Source organism: Salvelinus namaycush, chromosome 31 (assembly GCF_016432855.1).
Source record: "Salvelinus namaycush isolate Seneca chromosome 31, SaNama_1.0, whole genome shotgun sequence".
Taxonomy (NCBI): Eukaryota; Metazoa; Chordata; class Actinopteri; order Salmoniformes; family Salmonidae; genus Salvelinus; species Salvelinus namaycush.
The window spans coordinates 10108393-10120338 of NC_052337.1; the positions used below are offsets into that span (position 1 = coordinate 10108393).

General features: G+C 40.6%; 2 protein-coding genes and 1 long non-coding RNA gene across 8 annotated transcripts in view; all 3 read left to right on the forward strand.

Moving 5' to 3' along the window:
• The window catches only part of LOC120026392 (F-BAR domain only protein 2-like), a 90568-nt gene extending 86701 nt beyond the window's left edge, over positions 1-3867 (forward strand). For all 4 annotated transcript variants that reach the window (XM_038971242.1, XM_038971243.1, XM_038971244.1 and 1 more), the window contains 2 exons: positions 61-290; positions 619-3867. In XM_038971242.1, coding sequence (XP_038827170.1) covers positions 61-290; positions 619-641 — 253 coding nt within the window. In that variant the 3' untranslated portion in view covers positions 642-3867. The remainder of the gene's footprint in view (positions 1-60; positions 291-618) is intronic.
• A 1681-nt stretch (positions 3868-5548) lies between these two features.
• LOC120025686 lies at positions 5549-9191 on the forward strand. 2 transcript variants are annotated; one of them, XR_005473030.1, is made up of 3 exons: positions 5549-5636; positions 5941-6342; positions 9162-9191. It is a non-coding gene; the product is annotated as an uncharacterized LOC120025686 (long non-coding RNA). The 2 variants fall into 2 exon arrangements; XR_005473031.1 differs by having other exon boundaries at positions 5568-5636; positions 6095-6342.
• Positions 9192-9258: 67 nt separating this feature from the next.
• On the forward strand, positions 9259-11665 carry LOC120026057 (apolipoprotein A-IV-like). Of its 2 annotated transcripts, XM_038970843.1 has the most exons (4): positions 9259-10171; positions 10255-10308; positions 10473-10614; positions 10739-11665. In XM_038970843.1, the coding sequence occupies exons 2-4, from the start codon at positions 10269-10271 to the stop codon at positions 11313-11315; spliced, it is 759 nt and encodes a 252-aa protein (XP_038826771.1). In that variant the 5' UTR covers positions 9259-10171; positions 10255-10268; the 3' UTR covers positions 11316-11665. The 2 variants fall into 2 exon arrangements, with proteins under 2 accessions (XP_038826771.1, XP_038826770.1); XM_038970842.1 differs by having other exon boundaries at positions 9259-10308.
• The last annotated feature ends 281 nt before the right edge of the window (positions 11666-11946 follow it).

The following is an 11946-nucleotide window of genomic DNA, read 5'->3' on the forward strand; positions in this document are numbered from 1 at the left end:
TAGTACAACTACTTGTGTAAGCTACATATTCACAAGTCTTCTTTTGTCTCTTTCCACCAGGAACTCAGAGCTGAATAAGTCTCTCTGGAAGCTGAACGATATCTCTGAGAAGTCTGAAAATGAAGGCTCGGGGTCTCTGAGGGCTAAGTTTGACCTCTCCGACGGCCCGTCCACCCCAACCACCCTGGCTGTGCAGTTTATGAGTGAGGGGAGCACGCTGTCTGGGGTGGACATAGAGCTGTTGGGAACCGGGTACAGACTGTCCCTCAACAAGAAGAGGTTTGCCACAGGTACGTATAGGACCAAAACCTAGACACAAAATCTGACAACTGATGAAGGCTTATGCAGCTGAAACATATGGGTGCAGGAATGAAGCAGAGCAGTATAAACTGTTAATGGGGTTTCTTTTTCCCTACTCGCCACACGGTCTGTTGTTACCTAGGTAGACGTGATGAGCTACAGGTAATACATACGAACTTGTCACCTGTTTATGTTGTTTCAATGTTCATGTTGTGACTTGAGGTGAAGAGACTTTCCCTTTTGGTTAGTCAAATGTGAATGATGTGGTCTATATTGTTGTCTAACCTGAATGGTCCATGTTTGTGTTCCTTCTCCTAGGTCGTTACATGGCAGACTGTTGAGTATGCACACCGTCCTGGACCCCCAAGCACAACCACTTTATTGAACATTTATTTTCAATATTTTAGTCCATTTTGTCCTATTTATTAAAGGGGCGGGGGAGAAGGGAGAGGTGCAGCAAATACAACAGGTTTTTTGTGACGCATCCAAACACTTTGCATTATGTCCCAATGTACCTTGTCTGTCTCGAGCAGAGAGCTTCTCAGTACAGTAAAGCAGCGCTGAGTATTGAACACTGTTTAAAAAAAGAATAATAAATTAAATAAAAAATTAAGTTGGGCTGTCAGGAAATGGAAATGTATAATTGTTGAAGTGTAATGCTTTCTGATCAATTCAGACTTTTATAAAGTCAGAACCGTAATGTTTCGTTATGTAACAATGTATGGATTATATATAAATACATATTATATACAAAAAAAATGTAAAAATGAAAACAATCTGCACTAACAATCTAAAAATATATTTGTTCTCTCCTTGTAAATTGTAAATGTATTGTGTATGTATTCCACTGAAGCTCTTGTAGTAACAAAGATTCTGGGTAAAACAGTGAGAAAAGAGAAGAAAGAGGAGAGGAAATGCCACACTATCCTCCCTCATCCCCCTCTCCTTCTCTTCTCCATTGCAAGTACGATCACTGAGTATTTTACTTTGTGAGACTCAAGTCATGGTTTTTGCTGATTTACCTTTATTTCCTGGGTTCTTTTTATTCTGATCATGTGCAATGAAGAAATGAAGGTATAAGCTGTATTTTTTTAAACTAAACAGATTCTCTCAAATGTTATTATGGCACAACATTAATCGGTTGTACTGTCGCTTCTGACAACTGGTAATAACACAAGGTCAGCTCTCTTTCAAAAGCAAAAAAACTCAACTTAACTGACCTCAGTGCCTCTTTCTTTCTGTGGATAAATTAATTGAAAAACGTAGCTATCTTTTCTCTATGCCCTTTTGTATGTTAAAAAAGCACCGCTAACAAAAAGAGAAAGCACCGCTAACAAAAAGAGAAAGCACCGCTAACAAAAAGAGAAAGCACCGCTAACAAAAAGAGAAAGCACCGCTAACAAAAAGAGAAAGCACCGCTAACAAAAAGAGAAAGCACCGCTAACAAAAAGAGAAAGCACCGCTAACAAAAAGAGAAAGCACCGCTAACAAAAAGAGAAAGCACCGCTAACAAAAAGAGAAAGCACCGCTAACAAAAAGAGAAAGCACCGCTAACAAAAAGAGAAAGCACCGCTAACAAAAAGAGAAACCACCAACCTTGTGCAAGTTGTTGTTTTATAATCTTGTTTTTGGATGTTGAAGGGAAAATGCTTCCAGTTTCTACACCAGTCAATCCAAAAGGCATCTGTCTTCCAGAAACTGCTGATCCAGTGGACTCACTGTCTCAGTTCTGTGTCTTTGCTGTGATGTTGTCTTTTCTACTGGGGTATTTTTTTCTATATTTGATCCGATAGAGATCTTTGTTCCCAAACCGCCTTCGGTCTATTTGAGAGCACTGGACAGCCTGCTAGCCGAGCATCTTTATCACAATCTAGCCAAATCAATTCTAGAAATGCCTTAAGAAAATATACCTTGTCATCTTTTGATAATGGTAATAAGATGCTATCCAGTTGTGATAGGCTACATTTCTGCCGTGTTTGCCTGTGAGGAGAGAGATGGATGACAGTTCTTGGTGCTGACTCGATATCATACTGAGTGGTTCATTCTTGCCTTATATACCAATGGAGGACCAGTATCTAGAAGGGCAACATCTACTAGATGGAGAGATGCATACACCTTATGTAGCAGTTCTATCAATATCACTAATGTGTGTTTTTGACAACCTTTTCCAATGCCTTCTTCACAAAACCACAGTTTTGACAGTATAGATAATGATCAGAGTACTGTATTTTCATTACAAACATTGATATGGGCACACCAGTAACACTGTGATTGTGGACTGTTAGTGTTCCATCATGTATGTGGTCATCTGAACACTGTATGCTTGTAAACTCCTGGCCCATATCCACAAAGCGTCTCCGAGTAATAGTGCTGATCTAGGTTCTGGCCATATAATATGATCAATTATGAACTAAAAGACAACTGATCCTATATCGGCACTCTTACACTAAGACGCTTTGTGGATAACGAACCCTGGTATTTGGTACAGTTGATACTGTTAACGTTCTCGCTGCTTCTGAAATGGCACCCTATGCCCTACAATATATAGTGCAATAGTTTTGATCAGTAGTAGTGCACTATGGAATAGGGTGCCTTTTCAGAGGCGCTATGTGTAGATATGGTTAATCGCATCGCTTACTAGTAAACGTAATCTGACCAAACCTCAAGATATGACTTTTCAGCACAACAAAAGACCTAGTCCATGTGGCCAGTCTTCTAAAACTATGAGAACACCTAGTCCATGTGGCCAGTCTTCTAGAACTATGAGAAATGTGATTATTGTTTAACAATGTTGATTGAGATGCATTTGTGAAGTCAATGTCTAAAATAGGATTTGTTTTGCATACAGTACAATAAGTCACAATTATGTTTTGTAAGGCATGGATTAATCATCACGGTTTGAATTATTGGTCATGTTTTATTTGTATGTAAAAGGTTTTTAAGGATGATATTTGTTTAAGATACAGGTTAAGACTCCACCTTCAGTAGAATTGTAGAGGCAGATACTAACTTTATTTGAATGAGGGGTAAAATTATACACAAATAATATTTTCCAGAACACTATATATGGCCCAACCAAATAATGTGACTATCCGAATGGAGTTAGAGTTTACTAAACCTAAGCGTTATCATGGAAAACAAACGTAGCATGTAAGGAACGTTTAAAGAGGGGAACAGCGTATCAAAATCAGACGTTTTTCTTTATGGAGTTCTCCTTAAAATATATCAACAGCACCGGCTACTCTCGAGTCACCGGCTAAGATCAGAGAAAACCACACACAGAAACTGAATATATATGCAAAGTATATTTAGCGAGCTGGTTCTTGCTGTCTCTACATAGCATCCAGTGAGTTTTTTTTCTTCTTCTTCTTGGAGCTTGTCATTATGATTTTTGTTTGTATGTCTGTCAAAAGCAGAGTTTAGTTTGATTTCTCATAAAATGTAAATTTTTACAAATATCTCTGCCACTTTTTTTTTTCCTGTTCACTTTATGATCGATCTCAATGTGCCTGTATTAAATGTATAATATATGATTATATACCTATATATAAAAATGACTACTTAAAATTGTCTCCTGTATGTTTTTCTGTCCAGTTTTTTTCTTTTCTTACAGTGTACCTGTGTGAATCGTCTAGATTCTGGATCCTAGATCCTAGGATCATTGCTTCTATTAAATCACGATGTAAAATAGGACTATTGTCAAGGGGAGATCATTCAGATATCACGATATTGTCTTGATCTTGTCAGACATGAACCCTATGTCAATTAAAGTTCATAGCTCCATATTTAGGTCACTATGTACAAGAACGATCTGTAAGGTACACACTTGCATAGCATTGCATTTTAAAAGATAGAGGTCGTTTTCTGGGTCGGGATTCTTGAGTTAGGCATGATTTTGTTTGGGGACTGCAACAAGCCCAGGCTCTGAAGGGAAAACTGAGTGTGCGTGCCGAGGCTGAGGAGACTTTGTTACAGTACTATGAACCCTGTGTTACAGCAGTGTAGTTGGAGCAATTTTGCTTCAATAACAAACCCAAGTGGAGAGTTTTACCTATTGACCTCCCAGAGACCTCATTAAATTCAACGACTGGCTTTTGCCTCTACTCTCCTGGCTCGGCTTCATTCAGCCCCACAGAGGTGTGTGCGAACTCCTTCAGAGTTATGGTTAGGATGACTATATTCTCTGAGTTGTGTGATTTTTAGCATAGGGGAAATTACTTGGTGTGGAATAAATAGGAGATCCTGGTAGACTCACTGCTCATATGAACGTTCCTGGAGGGAGGCTGAGTTGGCCTTCTGAGACTGACACATCACATTAATTTAATATGAACACACTGGTACACCTTTAGCCTCATTTATACAGATAAAATGTGTTCAATCTTGAGACATAATTGGGATTGAATATTCAACATACTGGTACAGTGTGTACTGTATGCATTGCTTAGTTTTCCTCAATGTCTGACCATTTTGTTTAATGTTCCATACGGCCACTGTCTGTACAGTACTGCCTTTATTCAAGATATATCATTCTGAACATTTCATAAAGAAGGCATCGAAGCTATTTCACACGTGATGTAGTGTATAACCAGTGGTGAGGGAGAGTGTCGCGGGAGACTAGACGAGAGCATCGGGCTTTGAGGCTGAGGTAATGGCGTGTGTGTGCTGCCACTACATCGCCTCCGTGTGCGTATTTCCACAGCCGGTCATGCCTTATGTCACAGCTACTCCACTTCCAGACCTTCTTGCTAATTGAAATAAAGCTTCTCTGAGCCACCCTGTCAGTCCACAGGCACATGTGAACCATCAGTGTGTTCGCTTCCCTCTCTCTCCCTGTCCACCTCACTCAGACCTCTGGCTGTGGCGTGTGTGTGATCTCAGCATGGGCTCTGTGTGTGTGTGCACACATTCAACATCTTACTCTACTTTTTTGTGAAGCTGTGTGGCTAATCCACTGACAGCATTGATCTGGATGATCAGAGGATCTGGAGTTGATTGAGAGGGTCTAAGAAGGTGGTGTTGAGAAAATATATTTCAGTTATAGATTGAAAGACGATAGTGTACTCTTAGACTATACTCATGAAGGTCTGTGAATCTGGTATGGATTAAGAGGGTCTGTGTCTAGTATTTAAGGATCTGTGTCTGGTATAGATTGAGATTCAGTGTAGTAAGTGTTCTGGACCTGTTTAGCACCCCCTAGAGGCAGTTTAAGTACAGCAGCGTAGAATTGACCTGTTTGTGTCATGTGACAGGAAGCAGTTTCAGAAGTGAAGTAATGTGTAAGATGTGCAAGTGTGACAGAGTAGTTACAATCCTTCAACATAAGCTTTGTAATGTGTGTAAGTACATTTGTTTATTAACACAAGATAAATGTTTATCACATCATTTTCATGTTTCTGTAAAAGATTAAGAATTGAGTTCGCTGTTAGCACTGAAGCTAACGCAAAGTAGCTATTTCTCCCTATGGACACCTAGCTTAGCAATATCAAGCATACAGTTGCATTCTAGTAACTTTATTTTATATTTGACTCTAAATTGAGTACTCTTATTGCTCATTTTGTACATTTATTGCAGTTATTTTGGAAGACATTCTGTACTCTATACTACTGTAACTGAAAACATGTACTTTTGTGTTTGTTGCAGTTTCACACTGTGATTCAAGTAAACTTCCAAAACGGCACCATGCTTCTCACAGAGTTATTTGAATGAACGTTTATCTAACTGGATAGCTGGATAAGGGCTACTGTACATTTAGCGAGCCCAGTATAGTAAGACTTGTTTGCCTCCACTCCTGTAGAGATCAGAAAGGAGAGATGAAAACGGTAATACTTTGTCAAAGTCAGGCAATACTAGCCAACCATGAATTACTTTGCCCTCATCACATCCCTTTGCAAGACGTTTGCAACTTGCCAGTCAGAGCTCCAGTGGAAGAGGTCCTGGTACAGCCCCAGGAGAGGGTGGAGGAGATGTTAGCTGTCAACAACCAGAGCCTCAACAGAACTTTCCAAATATATCTCCTCCCCCCAGAAGACTGACGGAATCCAGGTGCGAATTCATTACACCAATTCAGTTGAAAAATGTGTCTTAAACGGAACCGAACGAAGCGGAGAGGGACCTACCTGAATTTGTTCAATAGAAACTCTCATTTTCATTGCAAAACGCATCTGTCTGGACTAATGATTACACCTCAGGTTCAGGTGGCATCCCTGGCCAGTATGCCCACAAACTGTTTCCACACAACATTGACCTCTACATTGCATCGCTGAGCTTGTGCCATGGCGGGCTTCTGTGATGATGGTCCCCATGGTTGTGCGTCACACAAACAAACAAATACAACAGCCACAACTAATATATTACAACTCCATAATATAGCCATATTCGCAAGATGACCACAAAACACTCACAAACATAACTTTTGCTTCCGAGTTGGTTTTATTCTGAGTTGATTCTGAGTTAATTTGTGAGTTACTCCACCCACTTCTTACGAGTGGAACGGCCCTGTGGCATTAGATCAACTCTACTCTCAGGGGAGAGCACAGAAATAGATTGTGTAGAATTCCACATTATAGTGTGGCACCATTAAAGTAAGCAACCACTTATTTGGATTTCTCATACATTCTATTTCTATGGATGATCTCTCTGAGCCTTTGTTTATTTTTATTTTCCTCTCCACTGAGAGGAATCAAGAATCGATTGATTTGATTGAGTTGGAAAATCTCTTGAACTGAAAAAATGCAGGGACAACTTATTTGATCATTTGGTTCCATAAATGACATTTGGCAATAGGGGAGGGATTCTTATTAATGCTAAGGCTGAGTGCAACAATTCAGCCTTATCCAACTAGGCCTAAGTGTAGCTGTGTAAGGAAAATACAATCCCTTCTCCCAAGATTATCTCTACTGGGTCATCCAAAGACAGTGGGGGTCAAAGTTCTTGTTACTTTACCTTGTGGGTCAGTCTGACAATATTTGTCTCATTGCCTGAGACATTCAAATGAATGTACGTATTTGGGGTAAACATACTGTACCAGTCAAAGTTTGGACACACCTACTGATTCAAAGGTTTTCTTTATGTTTACTATGTTCTACATTGTAGAATAATAGTGGAGACATCAACACTATGAAATCACACATATGGAATCATGTAGTAACCAAAAAAGTATTAAACAAATCAAAATATATTTATATTTTATATTCTTCAAAGTAGCCACCCTTCGCCTTGATGACAGCTTTGCACATTCTTGGCATTCTCTCAACCAGCTTCACCTGGATTGCTTTTCTAACTGTCTTGAAGGAGTTCCAATGTATGCTGAGCACTTGTTGGCTGCTTTTTCTTCACTCTGTGGTCCAACTCATCCCAAACCATCTCAATTGGGTTGAGGTCAGGTGATTGTGGAGGCCAGTTCATCTGATGCAGCACTCCATCACTCTCCTTCTTGGTCAAATAGCCCTTCCACAGCCTGGAGGTGTGTTGGGTCATTGTCCTGTTGAAAAACAAATGATAGTACCACTAAGCGCAAACCAGATGGGATGGCGTATCGCTGCAGAATGCTGTGGTAGCCAAGCTGGTTAAGTGTGCCTTGAATTCTAAATAAATCACAGACAGTGTCACCAGTTAAGCACCCCCACATCATCACACCTCCTCCTCCATGCTTCACAGTGGGAACCACACATGCAGAGATCATCTGTTCACCTACTCTGTGTCTCACAAAGACACGGCGGTTGGAACCAAAAATCTGAAATTTGGATTCATCAGACCAAAGGACAGGTTTCCACCGGTCTAATGTCCATTGCTTGTGTTTCTTGGCTCAAGCAAGTCTTCTTATTGGTGTCCTTTAGTAGTGCTTTCTTTGCAGCAATTTGTCCATGAAGGCCTGATTCACGCAGTCTCTGAACAGTTGATGTTGAGATGTGTCTGTTACTTGAACTCTGTGAAGCATTTATTTGGGCTGAAATTTCTGAGGCTGGTAACTCAAATGAACTTATCCTCTGCAGCAGAGGTAACTCTACGTCTTCATTTCCTGTGGCGGTCCTCATGAGAGCCAGTTTCATCATAGCGCTTGATGGTTTTTGCGACTGCACTTGAAGAAACTTTCAAAGTTCTCAATGTTCCGCATTGACTTACCTTCATGTCTTAAAGTAATGATGGAATGTCATTTCTCTTTGCTTATTTGAGCTGTTCTTGCCATAATATGGACTTGGTCTTTTACCAAATAGGGCTATCTTCTGTATACCACCCCTACCTTGTCACAACACAACTGATTGGCTCAAACACATTAAAAGGAAAGATATTCCACAAATTAACTTTTAACAAGGCACACCTGTTAATTGAAATGCATTCCAGGTGACTACCTCATGAAGCTGGTTGAGTGAATGCCAAGAGTGTGCAAAGCTGTCATATACATATAAAATATGTTTATTTGTTTAACACTTCTTTGGTTACTACGTGATTCCAGTGATTACAGTATGTGTTATTTCATAGTTTTGATGTCTTCACTATTATTCTACAATGTAGAAAATAGTACAAATAAAGAAAAACCCTGGATTGAGTAGGTGTATCCAAACTTTTGACTGGTACTGTACATTGGACATGTATTTTGGAATAAACCCATTTATTACGTCCTTGTCTAGAGATTAGAGTACATTTTAAGACATGAAGCATCTTTATGTGACATACCACTGACTACAAGAGGACTTCAGCCCTACATACATAATTAACCTGATTTATATTGTCTCTTATATGATATAACAATATGAAAGTTCAGAGTCTACTGAGTCATCAGTGCGTCACCCATACGTATACTGAGTATACAAAACATTAGGAACACCTTACTAATATTGAATTTCATTCCTTTTTGCCCTCAGAACAACCTCGATTCGTTGGGGCATGGACTCTACAAGGTGTCGAAAGCGTTCCACAGGGATGGTGGCCTATGTTGAAAACAATGCTTCCCACAGTTGTGTCAAGTTGGCTGGATGTCCTTTGGGTGGTGGATCATTCTTGATACATACGGGAAACTGTTGAGCGCGAAACACCCAGCAGTATTTCAGTTCTTGGCACACTCAAACCAGTGCAACTGGCACCCAACTGGCACCTACTACTATACCACGTTCAAAGGCACTTAAATCTTTTGTCTTGCCCATTCACCTTCTGAATGGCACACATACACAATCCATGTCTCAATGGATTAAAAAGGCTTAAAGATCCTACTTTAACCTGTCTTCTCCCCTTCATCTACACTGATTGAAGTGGATTTATCAAGTGACATCAATAAGGGATCATACTGTAGCTTTCACCTGATTCCCCTGGTCAGTCTATGTCATGGAAAGAGCAGGTGTCCTTTCATTACTAACCCTCATTACGTACTTGAAATACAAATAAGTGAATAATAATCAGCTTTCACCTATCATCAACTAATTCTTGAGCCATTTGATCGCTCTAGATGAAGTAAGTCTATGCAGAATAACATTATCATTACATGACATCTCTATGATGACCCGTACTGGCATTTTCTGATGGCTACTTCATTGAGGATAAATGTACGTTCTATGACTGTGATATGCATTTATCCCACCTCTTAAGATGGATGCACTAACTAACTGTATGTCGCTCTGAATAAAGGAATCTGCTAAATGACTTAAATGTCAAATATATGGTGTCAGCATGACCACTTGGTCCCCATAACGTGTCCCCAGAGTACTGAGGTTATGATGTGGCAGTAGGAGTGACAGGAGGACATACAACAGGGCACTCAGTCCTGGACTTTGTTCTTCACTACAACTCACAGCCCCTTATATATATACTCCCAGCCCTGACACCTGCAGTACACACCCACTACCAGACACAAGGACAAGACACAAGCTATCTTAAACAGGTAAGTCACTAGCTGCCTCTAGTCACATAGGCTACAATATATCAGGAATGAGAAACTGACTCAAATCTTTTCTCCATTAACAGCCTATAGCCCGGTTATGAAGGTCCTCGTGGTGCTTGCGCTTGCTGTTTTCACTGGTGAGTGGAGAATACGTTTTTCAATACATAGTCTTTTTTTTTACAGGAATAAAGTAGAAAATGATTCATGTTACACTCTAGTGTTTTATCAATGACAGATGCAAACGTTTCATCTCAAACACCGTCTAGACTGTAAATAAAATTATCCACGGTGTCTCCTACAGGCTGCGATGCCAATGTTCTGTGGCAGGACCAGTCTAAGCAACAGCTGGAAGACGCATTCTGGGACTATGTTGCCGAGGCAACACTCACGGCTGACGATGCCCTGCAGAAGATCAGACAGTCAGAGGTGGCACACGAAGTCAAGTAAGTCTCAATATGTAGAAAATAACACAATATAATAGAGTTTGATAACTACTCAACTAACTACCTGTTTGTTCACCTGAATGACTTGGCTTCTGTATTGACCTTTCTCTCTCTGTCTCCATAGCACCAGGATCACAGAGAGTGCTGATGCTGTGAGCCAGTACACTGTGGCCATGCGTGGTCAGGTGACTCCTCTGACTCAGGACCTGCTGGCCAAGCTTTCCCAGGAGGCTGAGCAGCTGAAGGCTCGTCTGGAGAAAGACCTGAGCACCATGACAGCCAAGCTGCAGCCCTACTCTGACGAGCTGAACGCGGACCTCCAGAGGCAGCTTGAGGAGATGAAGAGGGACGTGACCACCTACGCAGAGGCCCTGGACTCCGACGCGCTGAAGGCTTCTCTGCTCCAGAAGAGTGAGGAGCTGAAGGGAAACCTGGAGAAGAGTGTGCAGCAGCTGCAGGCCCAGTTGGGCCCTTACACTGAGGAGTTGAAGCAGAAAATGGACCAGAACCTGGAGGAGTTCCAGAGGAGCATGATTCCTCTGACCCAAAGCTTCCAGACCCAGCTGACCCAGAGAACCCAGGAGGTCCAGCAGAACCTGGCCCCCTATGGAGAGAAGCTGAAGAAGCTGGACCCATTGGCCCAGGACCTGAAGACCCAACTGGCTGTTCTCTGGGACTCCTTCACCAAGAAGATCCAGTAATCGGACTGATTATACTTGGTCTCCTAGTCATTTTCCATCAAAGTCCAAAAGGGGCAATATGTAAATGTACTGGTACATACCACTACTAGGTTGTTTCACTGTATCAGTTATGGGACTCTCCATCTCCTGACCAATATCTACATGTGACTCAGGACTATATTTCAGTATTACAGAGCTGTTAGAAAAGAAATGTAGGATTCTATCAACAATAGATTATTCACATCTACTGTTGCTCTCTTGAGAAAGGTCTCAATTTCTTCAAGCAAACGTTCTCATATCTCAGCATGTTTATTTATTTATTGTCGGTATTATCATGTGTGATTTCAATAAATGAAACTCAAGAATCTGAATGCTGTTCATTTCATCAATTGAAACAATGAATTCAGTCAATGTAGGCTCTGTCAACTATGAGTAGAGAATTGAAGCAATAAGACACAAAAGCAATTCTCTCCATGTTTTTTAAGAAATGGCATGTACTGTATATCCTTTTCCCAATATAAAGTGCCTTCGGAAACTATTCAGACCCCTTGACTTTTTCCACATTTTTGTTACGTTACAGCCTCTAAAATAGATTACATTTAAAAAACTGCAATCTACACACAATACCCCATCATGACAAAGTGAAAACAGG

Bases quoted from the DNA above. Each gene is read 5' to 3' on its own strand.
- LOC120026057 (XM_038970842.1), top strand. From the start codon at position 10,269: ATGAAGGTCCTCGTGGTGCTTGCGCTTGCTGTTTTCACTG. The intron at 10,309-10,472 runs GTGAGTGGAGAA...TGTCTCCTACAG, and splicing joins TGCGCTTGCTGTTTTCACTG to GCTGCGATGCCAATGTTCTG. The intron at 10,615-10,738 runs GTAAGTCTCAAT...CTGTCTCCATAG, and splicing joins GAGGTGGCACACGAAGTCAA to CACCAGGATCACAGAGAGTG.